Source organism: Dreissena polymorpha, chromosome 15 (genome assembly GCF_020536995.1).
Source record: "Dreissena polymorpha isolate Duluth1 chromosome 15, UMN_Dpol_1.0, whole genome shotgun sequence".
NCBI lineage: Eukaryota > Metazoa > Mollusca > Bivalvia > Myida > Dreissenidae > Dreissena > Dreissena polymorpha.
This window is the reverse complement of record NC_068369.1, coordinates 48,805,064-48,830,629: the sequence shown is the minus strand read 5'-3', so window position 1 is coordinate 48,830,629 and position 25,566 is coordinate 48,805,064. Positions and strand designations below refer to the sequence as shown.

The following is a 25,566-nucleotide window of genomic DNA, read 5'->3' as shown; positions in this document are numbered from 1 at the left end:
TTGGACCAGACAGAAGCAATGTCAAATATGGTGATGGTAGTTGTGGTCAGGTGTAGTGTTGGTGGTCGGTGTTGGTGGTGGTGGGTGTTGGTGGTGGTAATGGGTTGTGGTGGTGGCGGTGGGTGGTGGTGGTGGGTGGTGGTGATGGGTGGCAGTGGTGGCTGTGTGTGGCAGCGGTGGTGGGTGGTTGTGGTGGTGGTGGGTGCAGGTGGACTGTGTTGGTGGTGAGTGGCAGTGGTGGTTGGTGGTGGTGGGTGGTGGTGATGGTTTGTGGTGGGTGTAAGTTGGTAGGTGGTGGGTGGCAGATGTGATGGTGGGTGGCTGTGGTGGTGGTAGCGGTGAGTGGCAGTGGTGGTCGGTGGTGGTGGTGGTGGGTGTTGGTTAGTGGTGGTGGTTAGTGATGGCGGTGGTGGTGGGGATGGTGGGTGGTGGTGGTAGGTGGTAAGTGGTGGGTGGTGTTGGGTGATGGCGGTTGTGGTGTGTTGTGGTGGTGGTTGTAGTGGTGAGTGGCAGTTGTGGTGGTGGTGTATGTTGGTTAGTGGTGGTGGTGGTTGGTGATGGCGGTGGTTGTGGTGATGGTTGGTGGTGGTGGGTGGTGGTAAGTGGTGGGTGGTGGTGGTGAGTGATGGCGGTTATGGTTGTTGGTGGTGGTGGTGGTAGCGGTGAGTGGCAGTGGTGGTTGAGTGGTGGTGTGTGGTGTTGGTGGTGGGTGATGGTAAGTGGTGGCTGGTGTTGGTGTTAATGGTTGGTGATGGAAGTGGTGATGGTGATGGTGGGTGGTGGTTAGTGGTAGGTGGTGTTGGTGGTGGTGGTGGGGTTGGTGGTTGTTGATGGCGATGGTGGTGGTGGTGATGGTGGGGTGTGGAGTGGCGGGTGGGTGGTTAGTGGTGTGTTGGGGTGGGGTGATGGCGGATGTGTTGGGTGTGGTGGTGTTGGTAGTCGTGAGTGGCAGTGGTGGGTGGTGGTAGGTGTGGTGGTGGGTGGGTTGTGGGTGGGTGGTTAGTGGTGGTGGTGTTGGTGGTTGCTTTAATGGTTGGTGCTGACAGTGATGGTGGTGATGGTGGGTGTTGGTGGTGATGGTGGGTGGTGGTTAGGGTGGTGGGTGGTGGTTAGTGCTAGCTGGTGGTGGTGGTGGGGTGATGGCGGTGGTGGTGGGTGGTGTAAGTGGGTGGAAGTGATTGGGGTGGTGGGGTGAATAGTTGTATAATGAAAAGAACACATTGACCTGAATGTTTTACTATGCAGCCAACACATTGACCTGATTGCTGTATCATGCAGCCAACACATTGTCCTGATTGTTGTATTATGCAGCAAACACATTGACCTGAATGTTTTACTATGCAGCCAACACATTGATCTGATTGCTGTATTATGCAGCCAACACATTGATCTGATTGCTGTATTATGCAGCCAACACATTGATCTGATTGCTGTATTATGCAGCCAACACATTGTCCTGATTGTTGTATTATGCTGCAAACACATTGACCTGAATGTTTTACTTTGCAGCCAACAAATTGATCTGATTGCTGTATTATGCAGCCAACACATTGTCCTGATTGTTGTATTATGCTGCAAACACATTGACCTGAATGTTTTACTATGCAGCCAACAAATTGATCTGATTGCTGTATTATGCAGCCAACACATTGACCTGATTGCTGTATTATGCAGCCAACACATTGACCTGATTGTTGTAATATGCAGCCAACACATTGATCTGATTGCTGTATTATTCATGTAGTAGTACTGGTGACATACACTCCACATTTAAATTGCAGAATATGTTAACATCACAATACTGTATGAAAAGTGTTTTAAATGTAGCTGATTCAATCATATATTAAAGTTAACTAAATTTAAGACAAATATTAAAAGTCAACAATCTGATCAAAGATGACGATAACCCTTACTGTACTAATGTTCTAATATTTTACCTGTCTACATGTATTCATGTTACTTGATTTAACAACATGAGATAATGCATATCATTAGGTGAAGTGAAGGTAAGATAATGTTACTAGCATCTCACATTATCTGTTGATTTTGCCATGTTTAGCATAGGTGCAACGCACCTATGCTTAAGGTATAAGCTACATTTCGAAAACCGACATGGAACGGTTGACCATTATGAAGCCTTACCGGATCAAAATCAGACGAAATATCTATTTAATATAGTATATGGTAATTCTTACAATTTTTTTTTTGAAACGTTCTTCTAACGTTTTCTTCCAAGAATATTGCTGACACCATTTTTAGTGAATTTTTCTAAGACCGTTTTACGTGACAAAAACTTCTAAGAAACTAAAACAAATTTCGTTCGTAAAACAATTCTGTTCTTGTTGATAATGACCTCATCTAATTTCTATTTCCTTTGTTTACTGTTCTGGGAGAGGTCAAATGTTTACATAACTGAATTCATTAGGCCCTGGTTTAAGGATATGTAACATTTCATCGGTTAATTATAAATTATCATATTCTCAGCAGGAAGTGGGGCATAAAGCACTTTTATTCTTTGAAAATGTGTAAAAAATGGCGGAGTACGATGAATGTTTTCTGATTTATGACATGGATTTTGACCTGCCTTTCTATGGATTTGATGAAGTAGAGTTTGAAAGGAATAAAGATGTGTTAATTGAAGTTAAAATGATTTACTTTGAGCCAGAAATTAACGTTACGAGTAGAGCTAACGGTTTAAATGTGGCATCTGTAAAATATTAAATGGAAAGCTGTAAATGTATCAAGTCGGACAAGAAAACGGATGGTTGCATAATGGTATGCGTGAAATAATGTAATTCTACGTATTTATTTTCATAATTATGTCATTTTGTAACCATTCACATTCGTCACTTTTTAGAATTCCCGTTTCTAAAAATAGAACATTTTGGTAGCAACAACAAGGGGGGCGACTCGTGATGTCAGAAATCGTTAAGGTCACAATATACTAAATAATCGAGTCACAAAGGGCTGTACTCTCTAAACAAATCATCATATTTTCCTCGAATGCATGTTATACACTTTATACTGTTGTTCTGGTTTCATCGTTTGGAGATATTGATAGGGTAAGCATAGGTGTTCACTACTAAATCCCTGAAATAGGATAAAGTTGGAGATTAAAGTAAAAAATGGCACTGCAAAAGGTTACAATCCACTAGCAAACGGCCGAAAAAAAGGTGCAAAAACAGTCGATTTCGATTTAAGTCGAATTCTTTTTTGGTTTGAACATGACATATCTTTTTTATTGCTTAAATCGATTCAGCTAAGAATGCCCGTCAAGAAAAGGTATGGTTATGGGGGTCTCTATGTGCAAAATGTTGTATTTATTTTCGCTCAAAGTTGTCGCTTTTACATCGAAACATATAAGGAAACTATTTAGTATATTTTGACCTAAACATTTACTTCAGCAGCAACTTCCCTGTATCTTGCAACTATGCTTTCAGCGCCATCTGCGCTCTCGTTAGAAAATAATATTCTTGAACCATTTGTACTTTGTCCTTATGCATGAATACAGATACAGGTTGCAAAATATTAGTCCAGGAATCATTTAATATTATTGTGCCTGTAATTTCAATCTTTCGGTTGATTGCATTTCACATTAGACACAATGACACCAGGAAAAAAATATAACTATAACTAGTCAAGTAGTTCTTACAGTAAAATTTATATTGTACCAGTATTAACTGAAAAATGGCTGCAAATTTATATATGTTTTATTTATGTTAATGTTTTAGCCTAATTAATTATGTTAATTTCATTTTATTTCTGACTTAAACACACTACAATAACCATTTGCTGAGACTTTGTGCTAAATGTATTAATGCAATCTCATTGACTCCATTTTGTAATGAATTACCTTATATTGTAATTAATACCACTACTTATATGTATATAATTCCCAATAAAAACAATGTTAACCCTTTACCACTTAGATACGTCTGAGCTACAGATAAGGGCCGTACGGCCGTTAATACGCCTTTTTCATGAAGATTTATGCTTTTATTTTTATAAACTGGACGTACAATTACGACATTAATATCCATTTTACGTATTTACGAAAAAAAATCTGGCCGTACCGATACGTCTGCGTCAGCGTGGCGTGATTTGTTGGTCTCTTAAACCTAACGGCGCTTTTCGTTTATTTAAATTACCGAAGAGTTGTAGACTGGGTTCATACATTGACAAGGTCATAAATTGGACATCAAAGACACAGACCAAATTAACTGAACTTAATTTAAACTGTGTTCCGTCGGAAGCGGACATGAACTGCTGTTGACTGGGTTTAAGATACAATCTTGACAAGTTGTTGGAGTGTTTTGTTTACTGGCTGAGACCATCACGTTTTTCTACAACGTGACTGTTTATATAAGCATTTATATGAGAATTAGTATAAAAGCGTGGTATTTTTTAATGAACTTCGAGCCGTGCCTTTTTGGTAGCCCACAGTAAACATCCCAATTTAACGCCTTCACGGGATAGTGCAAGAGAGACGGACATTTGGACATTTACTTATTGAACGGATTATATTTGTGTTGAAGTATCTTGTTTATTTTTGTCTCTATCTAGTATCAATTATTTAATAAGGATATTAAATATACAGAACAATATAATCTATACGATCATTTATACAAGAATAAAAGTTGGTATATTCTACAAAAAGACTTGTTGCCTTATAACTTTGCAAACTTGATGGGTAGTTAAACGAACCTGGAACGTTTAAGTCAAAACAAAAAATTACACAACGCGACTTAAACAAACTTTGAGAACCAATAGATTTACATAAGGGCAGAAATGCCACAACATGAAATGAGTATCTAATACTTGCTTTTAAGCAGAAGTCACTTTCATGTATCATGCTTTTTCAAGAGTGCTTTTGAATGCTCTTGATTTCATTTGAAAAATATACTTTCATAAAAGAATCTCTTGATTAATAGAAAACATTCCCATTTAGTTGACTCCAACAAACCTGCATCTACTTTGTTTATCATGATTGTTTTGTGGCACGTAATTATTGGTATTTGATTTTTTCTTACTAATATACATGTCACACTTGTCTATTACAAGCTGCTTTAAGTCATAGACGCAGCTATTGCAACGCATCGATTTGTTTACAGAAATTTCTAACAGAGTTATTGAGAAATTCAATGTAAAAAACTACAGGAAACTGTTTAATACTAACTGTCTTGTCAACAAAGCCAGTTGTCCAGAAGATTAGAAATACCAACTTTTGATATTTACATCATTTTAATCACAGCATTGATAAATAATTAATGACCAGTAAAACTGAAGCGTGACAGTGTTATGAAATAATGTTATATTTGTCACTTTATAATCATGCTTATCAACAACAAGAGCACCGCCTTGCGGGTGATGACCGCTCATCTATTTTCTTTTTAAAGGTGAAGGGACTCTCAATTTCAATATCAAAGGACGGAGGGGTGGAGTGAAGAGGGGTGTATAGTGTGGGGTGTGGACATTTATTACATTATCTTCCAAAATGCGAAAAAAAATGCAAAAAAGAAGTTGGGTGGAGGGGGGTGGTGGGGGGAGGGGATTCTTGGGTGCGATGGTTGGACGGTATTTCAAAAATAAAATAATAAAAATAAATATTTGTGTTTTTTAACCGTTTAAAAAAAAATTGAGGGGGTGGTGTGGGGGGAGGGGGAGAATAGTGTGAGGGTGTGGTGGGCATTTGTGAGATGATCTTAAAAAAAATAGGTGGGAATTCGGGGGGGGGGGGGATAGTTAATAAGTGTTGCAAGTATGAAAGCAATAGCTTTGATACTGTAGGAATAAAGTGGACCTAAACACAAAACTTTACCAAATTTTCAATTTTCTAAGTATAAAAAGGGCACATAATTCTGTCAAAATGCACGCCAGAGTTATCTAACTTTGCCTGCCCAGTCCCCTCATGATAGTTAGTAAGTGTACCAAGTTTGAATGCAATAGCATTGATACTTTCTGAGAAAAGTGGACCTAAATGCAAAACTTAACTGGACGCCAACGCAGACGCCAAGGTGATGACAATAGCTCATTTTTTTTTTTCAAAAAATAGATGAGCTAAAAATATAATTCCCTTATTATCCCTTATAACCATAAAAGCCCGATAAAACAAGAGCTCCGCCACTGTCTTTCAGAAAACACAATGCCCCTTACTACGCTTTGAAGCCGCACGGCAGCTATTTTAGAAACAATGTTATATTTTGAATGTTAAGGTCACAGTGACCTTGACCTTTAACCTTGTTACCTCAAACCATGTTTGATTGTAGATATCAATGAGATGCATGCACATGTGAAGTTTAAAGAACATAGACCCAAGATTTTTCATTTTATCAGCAAGGTTAAAGTTTTGGGACATAATGACAGGCAGACAGGTCAAAACCAATATTCCCCCCGATCGTTCGATCCGCGGGCATTAATAATGTCCACCTTTCCCTAACTATCATAAAAGCTTGCTGAAAGAACTTGCCAAAAAGGTCGCCGTGGTGTAATGGATATGGTGTCCGCCTAGCGACCAGGAGGTCACGGGTTCGATCCCCACCGTTTGAGCCTTCTTTAGATCTCCCTTTAGATCAAAGACACCTAGTACTGGTTTTAGGCCCCAGGAAACGGACTCGAGACCGTTTATATAAGCCTAAGGCTTTCGATGCAATCGAGCTAAAATAAATAGGTTTAAACTAAACTAAACTTGCCAATATAAACTTTGAACATCTTGTCTGGCATTTAAATGTGATGCACCTGGCAGTGTTTTTTCACCATTCTGGGAAGGATGACATTGACCTTGAAGAATGACCTTGACCTTGAACTTCCACCACTCAAAATGTGCAGCTTAATGATAACGTCGCTTTGAAATTTTTATTTGTTTTTTTACCTTTGACCTTGACGGATGACCTTGAACTTCCACCACTCACAATTTGCAGCTTCATGAGAACGCTGCTTTGATCTTTTTATTTTGTATTTTTGTCCTTGAAGGATGACCTTGACCTTAAACTTCCACCACTCAAATGTGCAGCTTCATGAGAAACACATGCATGCCAAATATCAAGTTGCTATCTTCAATATTAAAAAAGTTATGGCCAATGTTAAAGTTTTCGGACGGGCAGACGCCATATATTTGACATTTGACCTTGAAGGATGACCTTAACCTTCACCTTGCACAACTTAAAATGTTCAGCTCCATGAGATACACATGCATGCCAAATATCAAGTTGCTATCTTCAATATTGAAAAAGTTATGGCCAATGTTAAAGTTTTCGGACGAACAGACACCATATATTTGACATTTGACCTTGAAAAATGACCTTGACCTTTCATAACTCAAAATTTGCAGCTCTATGAGATACACATGCATGCCAGATATCAAGTTGCTATCTTAAAAAGCGAAAAAGTTATGGCCAATTTTGTTTTTCGGACGGACAGACAGACTGACTGACATACTGACGGACATTTCAACTGCTATATGCCACCTTACTGGGGGCATAAACATTATTTTTTGGGGGTGGGGGTGGGGGGTATAGTGTGATGGTGTGGTGGTAATTTATTAGATGATCTTTAATAATAATACAAAAATAATGGGGTGGGAGGATTGAGGGGGGGGGGATGGGGAGGGGCGTGGGGGATGGTTTGGACGGAGTCAATTGTGGTATGTCAGGTTAGAAATGTTTTGCCAAAGTATCAATCGAATCTAATCATAATTTAAGAAGTTATGGAAATTTAAGCAAAATTTAATAATTTGACCTTGAGAGTCAAGGTCATTCAAAGGTCAAGGTAAAATTCAACTTGCCAGGTACAGTACACTCATGATAGCATGAAAGTATTTAAAGTTTAAAAAACAATAGCTTTGATACTTCAGAAGTAAAGTGGGTCTAAACACAAAATGAAGCCATATATTCAAAGTTACTAAGTCAAAAAAGGGCCATAATTCCGTAAAAATGCAACCAGAGTTATGCAACTTGTCCTTTACTGTCCCCATACATTGCCAGTGTTCCAAGTATGAAAGCAATATCTATGATACTATAGGGGTAAAGTGGACCAAAACACAAAACTAAACCAAATTTTCAAGTATAAAGAGCCCATAATTCCGTCAAAATGCCAGTCAGAGTTACATAACTTTGCCTACACAGTCCCCTTACGATAGTTAGTAAGTGTTGCAAGTATGAAAGCAATAGCTTTGATACTTTAGGAATAAAGTGGACCTAAACACAAAACTTAACAAAATTTTTAATTTTATAAGTATAAAAAGGGCACATAATTCTGTCAAAATGCCAGTCACAGTTACATAACTTTGCCTGCACAGTCCCTTTATGATAGTTAGTAAGTGTTGCAAGTATGAAAGCAATAGCTTTGTTACTTAAGGAATAAAATGGACCTAAACACAAAACTTAACCAAAATTTTCAATTTTCTAAGAATAACAAGAGTGCCAAACTGTCACAAGATACGCCCGTTTTAAGACTTTGGACAACTTGATAACTTTACCATGACCCATATTTGAACTTGACCTACATATCATCTAGACACAACTTCTGACCAAAGTTGGTGAAGATCTGATGAAAACTACTTCAATTAGAGAGCAGACACCATGCTAAATGCTTGAAATGCACTACGGGACCTCGTGACCTAGTTTTTAACCTGGCAAGACCCATATTTGAACTTGACCTACATGTAGATATTGTCTAGACACAACTTCTGACCAAAGTTGGTGAAGATCGGATGAAAACTACTTCAATTAGAGAGCACTTGCTAAATGCTTGAAATGGTTTAAGTGACCCTGTGACCTAGTTTTTGACCTGGAATGACCCATATTCCAACTTGACCTAAATACTGTCTAGATACAACTTCTGACCAAGTTTGGTGAAGATTGGATGAAAACTACTTCAATTAGAGAGTGGACACCATGCTAAATGCTTGAAATGCACTAAGTGACCCTGTGACCTAGTTTTTGACCCAGCATGACCCATATTCGAACTTGACCTAGATATTGTCTAGATACAACTTCTGACCAAGTTTGGTGAAGATCGGATGAATACAATTTGAATTAGAGTCCGGACAAAGTGGCGCCGTTGAAAATGCACTAATTGACCCTATGACCTAGTTTTTGACCCGGCATGACCCATATTCGAACTTGGCCTATATATCAACTAGATGCAACTGCTGACCAAGTTTGGTGAAGATCGGATGAATACAATTTGAAATAGAGTCCGGACAAAGTGGCCCCTTTGAAAATGCACTTATTGACCCTATGACCTAGTTTTTGACCCGGCATGACCCATATTCGAACTTGGCCTAGATATCAACTAGATGCAACTGCTGACCAAGTTTGGTGAAGATCGGATGAATACAATTTGAATTAGAGTCCGGACAAAGTGATGCCTTCCGCCCGCCGCCCGCCCGCCGCCAAGGGGTTTCACATAATACGTCCCGTATTTTATACGGGCGTATAAAAGGGCACATAATTATGTCAAAATGCAAGCTAGAGTTATCTTACATTGCCTGCCCAGTCCCCTCATGATAGTAAGTAAGTGCACCAAGTTTGAATGCAATAACATTGATACTATATGAGAAAAGTGTATCTTAACGCAAAACTAAACCGGACGCCGACGCCAAGGTTATAAGGAATAGCTTATATTATTTTTTTTAAATAGATGAGCTAATAAGCCAAAGACCTAGGGCGAAATTGGTTGAGAGCTAAACAACCTGATACCCATGTGACAACAAACTACTCGAAACATACTCATTTTTGTTTAATGATCAAGTTCGTTTAAATATATCAAGCGTAGATTTTAAATACACTCAATGATGTATTTATACAATATCAATAATTATTGCATGTATACACTCTTGATTTCTATAAACACAACACAATATGAGAAAACTTCCTGAGGAAACATAAAAGTTACAAATATTCAAATAAATTATGTCTTTCTATAAAGAGAGTGTTAAGTTGTATTTCAGTTAACGGCATGACCATACTTTCTTAAGTATGCATGGTTGGAAAGATGAGGTCATAATCATTTGTAAAAACACCATTTAAAATCCTGTATGTGTTTTAACTCAAAATATTTATCTTTTGGTCATATTCTGTCTTTTATAGGATAAACTCAGTATAAATGTAGCATCATGTCAGTGTAGGTCATATGTCAGATGTTATTGGACCCCAGAAAATGGCTTATTTATATGTTATTTTCTCGACCCCTTAAATGTCTACGTTGGATGTGATTTCTCAGTCTTTGGGAAAATGTGAGCCTGTCGGTCCAAGCGGTGAATTTCTTGTCAGCCAAGGTTTAGCGATCATCAGTTTGCATCATATTCTATTTTTCTGCAATAGATGATCAACTGCTCCAATTGAGCTGACAATTGTTTGTGTGTTGGGTTTGAATGAAATGAATAATGTTATCAAAACATTTACAGGCACTTAATTTTACATGTACTGACCGCATACACCACAATCAAATCAGAGCTTGTAAAATCACAGTACAAATACTTTTCATACCTAACTAAGCTGATAAATTCAATCCCATATTGTAGTTATCTTAGTTTGAGATAAATATTTAACGTCAACAATCTGAACTAATATGTTTCTATGATTATGTGGACGATAACCCAAAATGTTCTGTGGATGTTCTAACAGTTAACCTGTTTATTCATGTCAGGTCGTTTTACCACAGATCATTCATACAGGTGAAGTGAATGAAAGATAATTTAAATAGTATCAGACTTTATCTATTGGTTTTCCATTTATAGAACATGGGGTGATTAAACTATTTGTACTTTGCCCTTACATATGATATACAGATAAAGGTTGCACAATTTTAGTACAAAAAGCAGTTAATATTACTGTACATGTGTATCAAAGCTTTGGGTTGATTTGTATGACACACTGGGCACACTGACATCTATACTAAAATAGAACACACTTAGTAATTCTTACAAATTCAATTATATCGTCAAAATATTGACTAAAACATGACCGCAATATTTTTGCTCACATTCATGTTTACCGGTAAACATACTATTATGTTTGTTTTATGTTTTGCTGAATAAAACACACTGCATTAACCATTTAACAATACTTTGTGGTGAAAATAGTAATGCAATGTCATTGACAGGAATTTATGTGTGAATAACGACTTAGCTAAATGAAATCCCGTACGTGAGCATACGATTATGAAGTTAAGTTCTGTAATGTTTTAATTGAAATCCAGTTGCGTACATCTTGTTGTTATAAAGGGTAATTATAAAGGACACAGGCTAACCCCAGCTGCGAAAGCTTGTCAGAAAATGTTGTTGTTTTTTTAGAGGTCAAAGTGACCTTGACCTTTGACCTAGTGACCCAAAATGGGTGTGGCTTGTAGAATGCATCAAGGTACATCTTCATATGAATTTTTCAAAGTTGAAGGTGGAAGCAATGTGATGTTAGAGGCAAAGTTAAAGTTTTATATTAGAGGTCTCAGTGACCTTGACCTTTGACCTTAAGTGACCCAAAAATGGATGTGGCGTTTTGAAGTCATTAAGGTGCATGTACATATGAAGTTTCAAAGTTGTAGGTGGAACCACTATGTTGTTAAAGGCAAAGTTAAAGTTTTATATTACAGTTATTATTTTTCATGTTAGAAAAATATCTGCGTCTAAAAAAGCGCATTGATTCTGAAGAAAGACAAAATCGGAAAGATACTTGTCAATACTTAACACGGCCCGAATTTTTCCGCATTTTATCGGAGCGCAAAAGGTGATTTCTACTGTAACACCGGCTATATGTGTAATACGTCATACTATGTAATTCGTATCTGAATTTCATAATGGTTCTCTGCTTTGTGCGTGAACTATAAGTTGAATAAGACGACATTGAACCATCCAAACGTTCGCATCCGCTTTCACTTTCTGAACTGTCAATATCCCACCCCAAATAATTAAAACCCTGTCAAAATCAATTAACTTTGAAGGCTGCATTTGGAATTGCCAAAAGTAATAAACATGTAGCATCATCCGAGATCGTCATCGAGGCAAGTACACCTACTATTTCGAACAAGTTTTTGCCTAAATGCCTCTATTCAAAGAATTGAACTCGGAACACAGTGTTAATCTTATGTGTTTTTAGTTATAACTAACTCAGAACTCAGTGTTAATGTTATGTGTTTTTAGTTATAACAAACTCGGAACTCTGCAGTGTTAATGTTATGTGTTTTTAGTTATAACATTTACTTTTAGAAATTAAAATGTTTATGAATCATTAAAAATTCGTTGATGTTTCAAGTTTTTTTATTAATTATTTAAAAACCAAAAAAGATCATTGTTTTTGGAAAAAGCTCATTGTTTCAGCACATGTGAACTTTTAAAACTCATTGGTTAAAAATGAAAAATTATCACTGTAATAGAGGTCACAGTGTGGTGTGTAGAACTCATCACGGTGCATGTACATATGAAGTTTCAAAGTTGTAGGTGGAAGCACTTTAATTTAAGAGCTTATGAATAGGATTTAGCATGACGCCCAGACGGCGGACAAGGAGGAGGCTATGACAATACCTCGGGTTTTCTCCAAAAATAGCCGAGCTAAAAATTCGGGGGGGGGGGGGATATAGGGGGGTTGAGAGGGGGTTATAGGTGGGGGTGTTGTCATTTATTAGATGATTTTTAAAAAATAACAAAAAAATGAAAAAATGGGGGGGGGATTTGGGGGGGGGGGCGTGGAGGATGGTTTGGGCAGAGTCTATTGTGGTATGTCAGGTAAGTGTAGTTTTGTCATGGTATGAATCAAGGCTGGTCATAAATAAAGAAATTATGGTAATTTTAGCAAAATTTAATACATGGACCTTGAGAGTCAATGTCATTCAAAGGTCAAGGTCAAATTCAATTTGCCAGGTACAGAACCCTAATGATACTAAGAAAGTATTTGAAGTTTGAAAGCAAAAGCCTTGATGCTTGAGAAGTAAAGTGGATCTAACCTCAAAATTTAACCAAATATTCAAAGTTACTAAGTCAAAAAAGGGCAATAATGCCCCAAAAAATGCCTGTCAGAGTTACATAACTTTGCCTGCACAGTCCGCTTATGATAGTTAGTAAATGTTGCAAGTATGTAAGCAATAGCTTTGATACTTAAGGAATAAAGTGGATCTAAACACAAAACTTAACCAAATTTTCAATTTTGTAAGTATAAAAGGGGTCAGAATTCTGTGGAAATGCCAGTCAGTTCAAACTCACAAAAACCAACATACCAAAACCCACAATAAACCAAAATACCAAAACTCACAAAAGACCAACTTACCAAAACCCACATATGTGAGTTTTTTCTGTGTTTTACTTAGTTTTAACCAATTGGGTAAAAAGACCCACTTTAAACTCACAAAAAACCAACATACCAAAACTCACAACAAGGGACAAAATTGTCACAAAACCAGGTTTTCATTGTGAAAAAAAAATCTGATAAAGGGAGAAAACTCAAACTGAACTTTTGAAATGAACAAACAAAATTAACTCTCTTTGTAAGTTTGTTTTTAAAAAATATATATTTTTAGTCGTGGCGACCTTGACATTGGAGATATTGACGTGATTCTTTCGTGCGACACACCGTCCCATGATGGTGAACAAATGTGCCAAATGATTTTAAAATCTCACAATGAATGACATAGTTATGGTCAGGACAAGCTCATTTATGGCCATTTTTGACCTTTGAACTCAAAGTGTGACCTTGACCTTGGAGATATCGACGTAATTATTTCGCGCGACACACCGTCCAATGATGGTTAACAAATGTGCCAAATGATTTTAAAATCTGACAATGAACGACATATAAGTTATGGCCCGGACAAGCTTGTTCCGCCCGCCCGCCAGCCCGCCAGCCAGCCCGCATTTGCCAATCTAATAACCAGTTTTTTCCTTCAGAAAACCTGGTTAAAAAACCAACATACCAAAAACTCACAAAAAACCAACATACCAAAACTCGCAAAAAACCAACATACCGAAACCCACAAAAGACCAGCATACCAAAACTCACAAAAAACCAACTTACCAAAACCCACATATGTGAGTGTTTTCTGTGTTTTACACAGTTTTAACCAAGTTGTAAGCGAAAAAGACCCACTTAAACCAACTGCCAATACCGCTTGGTTTAACACGGATAAAACCCGTGTTTAACTCGAGTTTTACACACTTATTTGGGAAGGGAAGTTACATTACTTTGCCTGCCCAGTCCCCTCATGATAGTTAGTAAGTGTGCCATGTTTGAATGCAATAGCTTTGATAGTTTATGAGAAAAATGGACTTAAACACAAAACTTAACCGGATTCTGGCGCACACGCCGCCGCCAACACGGACGCTCATGTGATGACAATAGCTCATAATTGATTTTTTATATGAGCTAAAAATGCTTTGATACATAGGTCATGGTAATTCCTTGTGTCTTTCATCCATATTAAATATATTAAAAAGTTCACAGATAAATTTAAGGAGTCCTTTAATTGAACCCAATGTTCATAATGATGACAGAAAGTTTGAAACCTCTTCAGCATAAAAGTAACTGCAACGCCAACAGTAGATTCGAGCATGTAACAGCCACAATTTACTGCTGGCTATCACAGTGGTATCCCCACAACAGTTGCAACAACATCAGTTGTAACGGTTACAACAACGCCACCAGTAGATTCAAACATACATCAGTATTGTGCCTTGTTTGCATTATTTTCCAAGGTTTTGATGTTGGCTGCATGAAAACTATAGGGTCACATATTCCTTGTAATTGATGACGTTGGCTTGTAAAATACTCAACTCCTTTAGTTAATGGTCATAATTAGTGTATGACACATATGATATAAGGAGCTTCCAAAATTCTGTCCTAAACTTTCAGCTAAAAGAGTAAGCTTTTAGACGATCATAACAAACATTAACTTTAAGTTTATTAGTTTGTGTTTCAAAACATTTGTAAAATAATTATGAGCTATGAGACATTTGCCCTGCCTTTTATGAAACTTCACCAGAACACTGCTTAGGAAATGCATAATCCTGTCATCCTGTTTTATATGAAAATACTTCAAGTTCAATTGTATGAACTGACACAGCTTTCATAATTTCCATGGTAGTTAACAGTCTTATAGTGCGATGACTTTTTTGTGGTTAGCCCTTTTTGATGTTTAAAATGTTGAGCCACATACATAATTTATCCATAGGAGTGGAAAGGTTGCTGTTCAACAAATGGCCTAGGTTCTTTTACCTGAGCAGAGTTACTTTTAGTTTTTTGTTTCCATAATTTAGCTGTTAATAAATAGAATGAAATATGGGATTTTTTTTAATTAAAAATAAACAACAAAAGCTATGCAGAGATGGGAACAAAGCTTATGAAAATAACTTTTCGATTTGTGCGGAAAAATGCTTCAAAATTGATAATAAAAGTGTTGTGAGTATTATATTCACTAATGTTGAACTTATATAGCTGGATGGAAGATGAACAAAATGTTGAGATCTACAAAACATAATTTTTGGGAAACGTTCATTTTGGAAATTGTAGGTCTTATTTGGGAAAAACTAACTTTTTTCTTTTTTTGCAAGCATTTTCAGTTTCTTTCCAAGACATTTCATTATCTAGTTCAACGGAAATACAGACTGATGGACAGGAAGAGCGACATAAAGATTGGTAGGGTAAACCTATAGACCCCATAAGGAAAACTAGAAGCGAAAAAAACATAAACAAGAAATGGTAAACAAGTTATAAACATTAAGGGCCTATCTTCGATGAGCTATTTGCAATTTTACTTTGAATTCATATTGTTTTTTATTTTCCTGAAGAATGGTTTAAAATAATTGTCCTTAGATACCAACATATTGTCAGATCCAATCATAAGAACAAATTTTTTAATGTATTATTGACTGGTTATCAATTATAACAGAAATAAAGGATATTTCTTTGCTTTGGTAAAATTATGTATTTTATATCTTGAGCAATCAGAATTTTTTTTTTCCAATTGGCCCAGCCACAAGTAAACATTGATTTTTTTCTATTTTCTTTTTCTTATGATCACGAGTCATCCTATTGTAGAGTGTTTAACAGAAAATTTCAAGGTCATAATGACAGCAAATTAACATTTAAAACATCCTTTCACAGAAAAATGTTAAAGTTTTTAATACTTCTCGCATTTTTTTTGCTTTTTGAAATGGTGAGTTTCAAAATTAAAAAATATTTCCCTATATAAGCATAATAATTATTCTTAATTTAAAGACCCGTTAGTGGATTTGAACATGAACTTTGTATTTAAGACTCTTTCTTTGGATTTACATCATGATGAATATGGGTTTAAAAGCCTAACTGTCTGTAATATATAATAATTTGTGTAATCATATTGTTATAATCACTAAACAGCTGAAGAGTACATACCTGTGTTGATCAGATACACACTGAGGGCAGCACAGCTGTTTGTGCAGTTTGCAGAATTGGTCAATTTTATGTTCCTTATGAACATCACAAGTATGTAGAAAATCCACCACCTTTTTTGAAACTGGCCATTTATCTATTTCGACCCTTCCAAATGTAGTATGTTTAGCCAAGGCTTTACCATGTGGATCAATACAGTTTCCACAATAAAATCGTTCACACTGTTTACAATAGAAATCAGCACTGGTCTCAGCATTATTCTGGTCTTCACAGGCATTACAAATATAGTCCTTCACTTCATTAGAACTGGGCTCAACTGAAGACTGAGAACTTGTTGCCATTTTGTAGATTAAGTAGTTTTAACAAAGTCACTTTCTGACACTATAATTACAAACAAATCTGCATCAGTATATTAACATATGATACATACATATATATTATATACTAGTTATATAAGATCAACAATTACCACTTATAACATGACTCAGAAAATCTTATGTGAACTTGTAAAACCTTGTCTCACGTATAACCCTAAAAGCTCTTTGCGGCATTGTTTTGTGGGACTAGTGACCAGTCTCACTACGTCACGATGTAAACTGTCATGTGAGAACATGTACAGTGTCAGTTTACTTTAACCCTTTCCCTGATAGACCTCTTATCTGATTTGCCACTCTTGGCCAATACCAGCCATGCAGTTCTGATAACAGTAACTCTGTATATTGATAGGAGATGAATCGAGTATTTGACCCTTACTGTAGTAAATTCAATCTTATGCAACAATTATTCATCCGATTTTATTGGTTTATACCTTATCTTGTTGCTTATTAATTCCTATTTAAAAAATTATTACTTTTTGTATATTCCCGTTTTTATTAATGGATTTATAGCGAGTTAAACACAATAAATACACATTTTATGTTTTACCACCGCGCGTTTTACCGTGTTGTGGCTATCGATCTTTTACAATTAGCGTACAGCGAAGCGCCGAGGTTATACATTTTGATGTACCCACTCACGTCTTTTGTTAAATTTTAGTTTCATTTCTCGGCCGATTTTGACAAATTATATATCATTAGAAAGCTTACGATACGTAGTAAACAGATATATAAATATATATTAAGTTTTTCTTCTGATTTCGACAGCCCGGCGAGTTATAACTTAAACTTTTGCAAATATCATACCGTTTTGGAGTTTTAAAATCTAGATTTACGGTTGACATGTTCGTACTTAATACCAATTTGTAGCGTTTATATTTGGAGTTCAGTTTTAAAAATTACATCTTGCTTAGGAGAATAGAATACTGTATACAAAAGAAAAAAATGTTTAAAAACGATAGTAATTAAGGAATGAAGGCGGAAGAAAGTAGCGCGCGTTCCTAACGCACTGAACTGATGCTACGGTCTTGGCGATTATGCTTTTGTTTAGAAACCGGCCATTGAATTTCCTTTGCCATATTATTATATTTTTATGGAATATATTGTAGTATTTTGTTCTAGAGACATATCAATAAAGCTTAGTATTAATGAAGCTTAATAAATTAACGATTTCAGCTCTTGATTATAACACAGAAATGGTGTTAATTTTATGATGAAACAGCGTATATAGCAGACCCTCTTGATATTTTTCGGCTTTGCATACTTCAAATATAATGGGTGTCAAAATATTCATCGTTTGTTGTTTATTATCAAAAAGGTAATTATGTAAAGTAATATGAAAGGTTATTAACCATCAATTAGCAATTAATTAAAATTATTTAAAGATTCTTGAAAATCACGGTCAACTGTTTCATAGGGATTTGCCCGTTTGCCTCTCATGTTGTGACTAATATTAAAACTTTCTAATTTTATCAATAATGCTTATCAAACCTTATTGAAGCATTATTGATAAAATTAGAAAGTTTTAATATTAGTCACAACATGGGAGGCAAAGGGACAAATCCCTATGAAAACTGTCTATGCATGTATATTGAAATATCTTTATAAGTTATCAGAGTTATTAATATATAGAATTCTAAATTATAACTCTGTATTATTAGTATTTTTCGGAAAGATTATTAACCCCGTCGTGGTCAAATGATAATGCTGTTTTTAATCATGTTGTTCCGTACACTACCATACACTCTTTATAGAACTACGAAATGACGGAGTTTTTTACCGGAACCCGCAAAAATTGTAAAAATCGACCTAGAAATGAAACTATAATTTAACAAAATACGTGAGTGGGTACATCAAATGTATAACCTCGGCGCTTCGACAAAAGATCAATAGTTACGACACGGTCACGTGACTTAGACACAACAAGATATTTGGCATAACGGTCCCGTTTCTTATCCGTGTAATCTAGAGTCTGTGCTCCATATAAGGCTGATAAGCCTGACTACACCATCTCCACTCCAGGCCTATACCAGTCCTGCTGTTCTGATAACAGTAACTCCATATAAGGCTGATAAGCCTGACTACACCATCTCCACTCCAAGCTACTACCAGTCCTGCTGTTCTGATAACAGTAACTCCATATAAGGCTGATAAGCCTGACTACACCATCTCAATAGGGTTATTGGAAAAATATTGGAAAAATTCTCAACTGTTACGCCTGTCTTGTTTAAGCTTAATTTTCACTTAGTTTCTTTCATTTCACATCATTTGTGTAAATGTAAAGATTGTAGAGAAATGAATTCTCCTTCCAACCATATAAATTTTAGTCTGTATTGTAAACAACGCATAAGATATGTTTAAACAAACAAAGAAGACCTACTTTTTTCAGATAAAACAGAATTTATTAGCAACAATGTCCATGATAACTTTTACTTGATTGCATGACACTTTTTTTGAAAAACGATATTAAAAAGTTTCATTACAAGTAAAGTCAGTACTCATCAAAGACTGTGATATCTGGCGAAGCAACCATCCTGACACAGGTGGACACCGCAAGTAGCACATCCGAACTTCAGCTCCTACGCTGCTTCAGGTATCAGGTGTGGTGCTTTCAAGTCTTTGTCTTGTCGGAGAGTCGGGACATGACATGGCCCCCATGTTCATTTGCTCCACCAAGCCATCTCTCCCTCTGCCTTCTGGTGCTGCACCTTTTCTTTTGCAGAACCCGCCAGCCAGTTCCCGGACAAGTTCCAGGCGGAAATCAAGGTGGGTGAACCGCTCCCTGCCGATTCTCCTGCGGGACGTCAGTTTGTACATGATGAAGGCATTCACTATGCAACAGTTCAGAAGAAACCAGAAGAGTTATTGCCAGTAGTTCTTGGAACAGCTCCAAACATCATACTTAGTTCACACTGTGTGGCGACTGTAGCTGAAGGACGTTGGCTCCACATCGTCGCTATACAGGTAAAATGACGGTAGGGTCGCTCAACGTGGACAAGTGGTGAACAAGTCGCGTGTCCTTCCACACAGTGGCAGTCAGGTTGGTGTCGCCTATCTGCAAAATCTTGAAGTCTCCACACTGTCGTTCCTCTGCTGGTTTCTACAACTGGGCTCTGGAATCCCTTCCTGTTGACCCTGACAGTCCCGCAGGCGTACAGGCCCTTCTCCGGGAGTTCCTTCATGAGAGGTATAACTGTGAAGAAGTTGTCAAAGAATAACCAGCGGAAGGAGTGGTAGATGTGGTCCACTAGCCTCATCACAACGTTGTCGCCAAGTCCGTGTTCCGTCTGGTTGTTCTGTCGCCCCAGGTATACCTTAAAACAAGCAAGGAAGGCTGTCCTGGCATCGCAGAGCATCCACACCTTGATTCCCCTCTTGATCGGCTTGGCGGGCATATACTGTCTAAAGCTGATGCGGCCGGTAAACGCAATCATGGCCTCGTCAATGGAGACCTCCTTGTTGAGTGTGTAGATGTCCTGGAATGTCCGGCTGACGCTCTCCATGACAAGTCTCACCTTGAAGAGTTTGTTGTATCCGGGCTCTCCCCTTCCTGGCTCAGTCGACCAGTCCGCAACATGGAAGTACTGCACCAGCTTCTGGAACCTGTTGCATTTCATGGTGTTGGTGATTCCAGCAGTGTTGATGAAGGGATTGGACGACCAGAACATCTCGGCATTGGGGAGCTGGTTGATATCCATCAGGATGTTGATGGCCAGGAATGCCCTCATCTCTTCTTCAGTTGTGTCCTGCCATCTAAGGTCTGTTGGTAAGTCCAGCTGTGCCATCTTCAAATCGAAGTAACCATTCGTATGCCCCACAATGGACTGAAGCAGCTGCGGAGAGAACAGCAGCCAAAAGTAATCCATGGGAGTGGCTGTGTCTACATCAAATCCATCTTGTAGGCGTTCTCTCGGCTGCTCGTTGAACTCATCAAACTGAAATGAAAAAGAGAAATAAATATTATTATTAACATAATTATATTATAATTATCAACAATTATAATATAAATTACTATATTATTTATATATGATCGTGTCATGTGTAATATTTTATTTTATAACATGTACATTATATTACGATAATTTATGTTTAGGGCATTATAATTAGAGGTATAATGTGGTGCTAGCGGTTACTAATGAAAAAAAATGTTTTGACATTTTCAAATTTGCACAGCAATAAATCTACGTTTTTATTTTTGTGTAGTCATATATTTTGTGTAGACGCACCCTCAATGGACTGAAGTCATCTGTCCAATTATCATCTGCAGCCTCAGCATTGGGAATAATGTCTTCATCGGACAAATTACCGACTTCAATATCAGAGTCAAACTCTGAGAAACCAGAAAACTCAGACTCATCCGAGTCACTGTTAAATAGCTGATCTAAGTAGTCAGCCATGGCAAAAGAATAAATTTGTGCAAATAATACAAGGGTATAAATAGTAATACAAGCGTATGCGAATGCAATAGGAAATGCAGTGAGAACCCCACCTTAAAATATCGAATTTTATACTGAAACAATAGGCAGTTAATCTTTTGATTTGTCGGCATTTTGTTTCATTTCAGACTCCATGCAGTTTTCAGATCATAATGTCTTTGCTTTATTACCAGAACTCATTAGATTCTGGACACGTTTGGTACTGAAAAAAGCCACGGGGATTGCGTTTTATGGCCCAAACAAGCCCAAAGTGTCAAGTATCCCATGTGTTTTATCCTTAAATGTTAGATAAGCACCTGCACTATTAATTATTATGTTGGTCAGTACAAAAGGCCTACTGAGAACCGCCGACTGCGTCTTTGTTTTATTGCTCAATCAAGCAGCGATAATCCAATATCCTGTGTATTACAAAAACACCAACTTTAGATAAGCACGTGTCGTCTGTCAAAATCATGATTTTATATGTCACTAAACATATCGAAGTAATTCTCGTATATGATCTCGGAAACGGGACTTGCTTTATACATATATCATTACGATATTAATTTTCATACGATTTGCTAAAAACAAAAGAGAACCAAACAAACATACACAGACAACACAAAATATAAATCATTATGACAAATTAAATGGGAAAAAAAACGTTGGTTTATTTTTGAAAAATCACTTTCACTTTCTCCCAATTTCCAGAAAATGACTTGTACATATTGCATAAAATATAAATATAGATGACGCTGTTAATTGGTTGTTGTAAAAGAATATGAACTGTACACGGCACTTTGCGTGCAATCAGATACAGTACAATAATTGTTGCAATATTGAAGGAACTAAAATATGAAAATGATACAGCGTATATTACTTTTATTTCATTCAGGAAAATATCAAAATCATTTGCGAGATACCTGATACTCAAATGAAAATTTATTACGAAGCTTTTACAATGTTGTCGGCGCTCGGGATTATATGCATCTATCGGGGAAAGGGTTTAATCTACTGGAATGAAATTGTAAGAAGTGCATTCAATACAATGCTAATTTAAACTGACTTAAAGCACATAATACATATAATACAAATGACTGCCCAGGTTAACAAGAATGGTACATTTTATTTAAAACTAATTCCAGATGGGCTATGTTATGACGTTTGAACTTGAATTGTGGCTTTGACATGGGCTTTTATAAAGAATACTTGTTAAACAATACAATATAGTCACTACTTATAAAGAATGTAAAATTATGCCTATGGTAGCCAAACTTATGTAAAGGGAACTTTTCACGTTTCGGTCAATTGACTAAATTAAACAACAATAGAGCCATGATGGCCATGAATCGCTCACCTGACTAACCAAATACAATCACAACCCAGTTTTCATCAAGATAAACATTCTGACCAAAGGTTTTTCTATTATTTGAGCTAGTGACCTAGTTTTTGACCCAAGATGACCCAAATACAATCCCAACCCAGATTTTATCAAGATAAACATTCTGACCATATTTCATAAAGATTGGATGAAAACTGTGACCTTTATTGTCTATACAAGGTTTTTCTATTATTTGACCTAGTGACCTAGTTTTTGACCTAGTGACCTAGTTTTTGACCCCAGATGACCCAACTACAATCCCAACCCAGATTTCATCAAGATAAACATTCTGACTAAATTTCATAAAGATTGGATGAAAACTGCAACCTCTATAGTCTACACAATGTTTTTCAATTATTTGACCTAGTTTTTGACCTAGTGACCTACTTTTTGACCCCAGATGACCCAAATACATTCTCAAGCCAGATTTAATCAAGATAAACGTTCTGACTGAACTTCATAAAGATTTGATGAAAACTGCGACCTCTATTGTCTAAACAAGGTTTTTCTATTATTTGACCTAGTTTTTGACCTAGTGACCTAGTTTTTTACCCCAGATGACCCAAATACAATCCCAACCCAGATTTCATCAAGATAAACATTCTGACCAAATTTCATAAACATTGGATGAAAACTGTGACCTCCACTGTCTACACAAACAAATTGTTGATGATTTTTCAATTATTTGACCTAGTGACCTAGTTTTTGACCCCAAATGACCCAAATACAATCCCAACCCAGATCAAAATAAACATTCTGACCAAATTTCATAAAGATTGGATGTAAACTGCGACCTCTATTGTCTACACAAGGTTTTTTCTATTATTTGACCTATTATGTGACCTAGTGACCTAGTTTTTGACCCCAGATGACACAAATACAATCCCAACCCAGATTTCATCAAGATAAACATTCTGACCAAATTTCATAAAGATTGGATGAAAACTGTGACCTCTACTGTCTAAACAAACAAATTGTTGATGCACACACACACGCACACACACACAACGAATGACAGGTGAGCTAAAATGTTCCCTTTTCGCAAATTTTTGTTGTAGTAATGATATGTGTGAGGAAACAGTAACTGTACATAAACTGTGCTCTAAAATATCCATCATATGTATATTTTGAGGATTTAAAAACATGAACATTATTGAGCATTGCAATGCAAAACAATTGAATAATTTGTAGAGTTCTGCTGCTGTCGAAACTTCGAGGACTGCTTATATAAAGTTTGGAATAAATCAATCATAGTATGAGCACGGATGGCAGAGTGGTCTAAGCGATATACTCTAGGGTTCAGTGAATCAAGCCCATGTGAGCGTTACTTTTTTCTTTCTTTAATAGTTTATACTAGAGCTCTTTAGATCCAATGTTTACATGTACATGTATCAATATAAAGCATTTAATGACAATTATCATTACATGCAAAAATCTTTAAAAAGGTCCCTCTAAGGACAAAGTTTTATGAATCAATTTCTTATATTTTACATTTGATCTTGAACAGTGAACTTAACCTCAGACCTAGGGGCCTGGTTCTTGCACTCTTTCAAACCATGCTTGTAACTTCTACCAAATAATAAGACAATCTATCTAATTGCAATCGACAACGTGTTTTCCATTTGTCTCTTTCAGAGTTCATATGATAAAAAGTTAGTACAAATAACACCAACAGACCTCTTTTTAGATTTGTTGAAAATATAGCAAGTATGATGACACTTGTTTTATTTGAACCATGAAGATAAATTAAACTTGTATGCAATCATCAACACATGCATATGCCGTCAGACTATTGGATTCTTATTAGGTAACACATACAATATCCTGATGAAAATTTGCTTTACAAAACAATTAAGTATTAATATCACATAAACATTCTAAAATACACAATAAGATAATTGATCAATATATCTTAACACGAGCAGCGCATAACGGGCGCCAGCGCTCGGCTGCGGGTGCAGTTTTAAATAAATGTAAGCTTGTCAGATTTTTTTAGAGGTTGCAGTGACCTTTGACCTAGTGACCACAAAATGGGTGTGGCGTGTAGAACTCATCAAGGTGTATCCACATATGAAGTTTCAAAGTTGTAGGTGGAAGCACTTTGATTTTAAAGCAAAATGTTAAGGTTTTAGCACAACGTGGACGGCGGATGGCTGACGTCGGATGGCTGACGTCGGATGACACAACTAGCAGGCTATGATATTACCTCGGGTTTTCTATGAAAACAGCTGTGCTTACAAATAAATATTAGAGAAAGATTGAACTCATTTATCATTTAATCATACAGACGGCTATGATGATTAACATTTCGATGTTAATGCGTTGTAACTCTGGGAGCTCACTTTGGTGAAAACCAGATTTTGACCCAAACTTAGGTATACACACTGCCTTTCGTTTGATATGTTTTTGTTTCGATATTTTGTAATAGCAATTATAGAAGTGGTTTGAAGTGGTACGCCATCTTATCATTGGCTATAGTCATTGTTTAAATAATGTCCAATGCCTTATTAATTCAGAAGTGTAAATAAAATCAAACGCTTATGTATACAGTCCTTTTTGAGTTGTATTAACTGTAATGGTGAGAAATTCAGAATCAGGTTCGTTCTACTTAAAACCATACACCGGACTTCTTTTCAAATCTATTTGCCTACAATATCAGAGCTCCAGATAAGGTTTTGTGAAATTCTTAAATTACTACCAGATTTTCAAAAAGAATTCTAACTCTGAAATTTTATTTTTAACGTTACTACTAAGTTTTGGAAAATAATTCTTATTTTTTCTAAATGACCTAAAAATAAATAATAATGGTTATTTTCATGCAAAAAAAACATACTAGCAACTTTATTTATACAAGTTCAACAGTGTCTTTTCAGTATTGTACAATTTTATTTTTCCAATACCTTCATATGCCCAAACTGTGTTTAGATTGCATGCCTTAGATGATTTTTTACATATTTCACATTTAAAACAGGTCTCCCCTTCAATCTTTTCAACGAATAGCCACGTGACTTGTCCCTCCCACTTGTTCAAAAAAAAATTGTGTT

At 36.5% G+C, this 25,566-nt stretch overlaps 3 protein-coding genes across 5 annotated transcripts in view; all 3 read right to left on the bottom strand.

The window, feature by feature from the left end:
- Window positions 1-16,974, bottom strand: part of LOC127860877 (uncharacterized) — a 217,899-nt gene extending 200,925 nt beyond the window's left edge. The window contains exons 1-2 of one of the 2 annotated variants that reach the window (XM_052399182.1): window positions 16,866-16,936; window positions 16,356-16,733 (exon numbers count right to left, since the gene is read on the bottom strand). In XM_052399182.1, coding sequence (XP_052255142.1) covers window positions 16,356-16,693 — 338 coding nt within the window. In that variant the 5' untranslated portion in view covers window positions 16,694-16,733; window positions 16,866-16,936. Of the gene's footprint in view, window positions 1-16,355 lie in introns of both variants that reach the window. The other variant, XM_052399183.1, reaches the window with a different exon arrangement.
- LOC127860876 (uncharacterized) overlaps window positions 1-25,566 on the bottom strand; it is a 183,560-nt gene that overhangs the window by 38,195 nt on the left and 119,799 nt on the right. The gene's annotated exons all lie outside the window — the stretch shown is intronic.
- Window positions 19,570-21,123, bottom strand: LOC127859737 (piggyBac transposable element-derived protein 4-like). The gene is made up of 2 exons (XM_052397245.1): window positions 20,953-21,123; window positions 19,570-20,661 (listed from the first exon to the last, which is right to left on the bottom strand). Exons 1-2 carry the CDS (start codon window positions 21,121-21,123, stop codon window positions 19,570-19,572), a joined length of 1,263 nt encoding a protein of 420 aa, XP_052253205.1.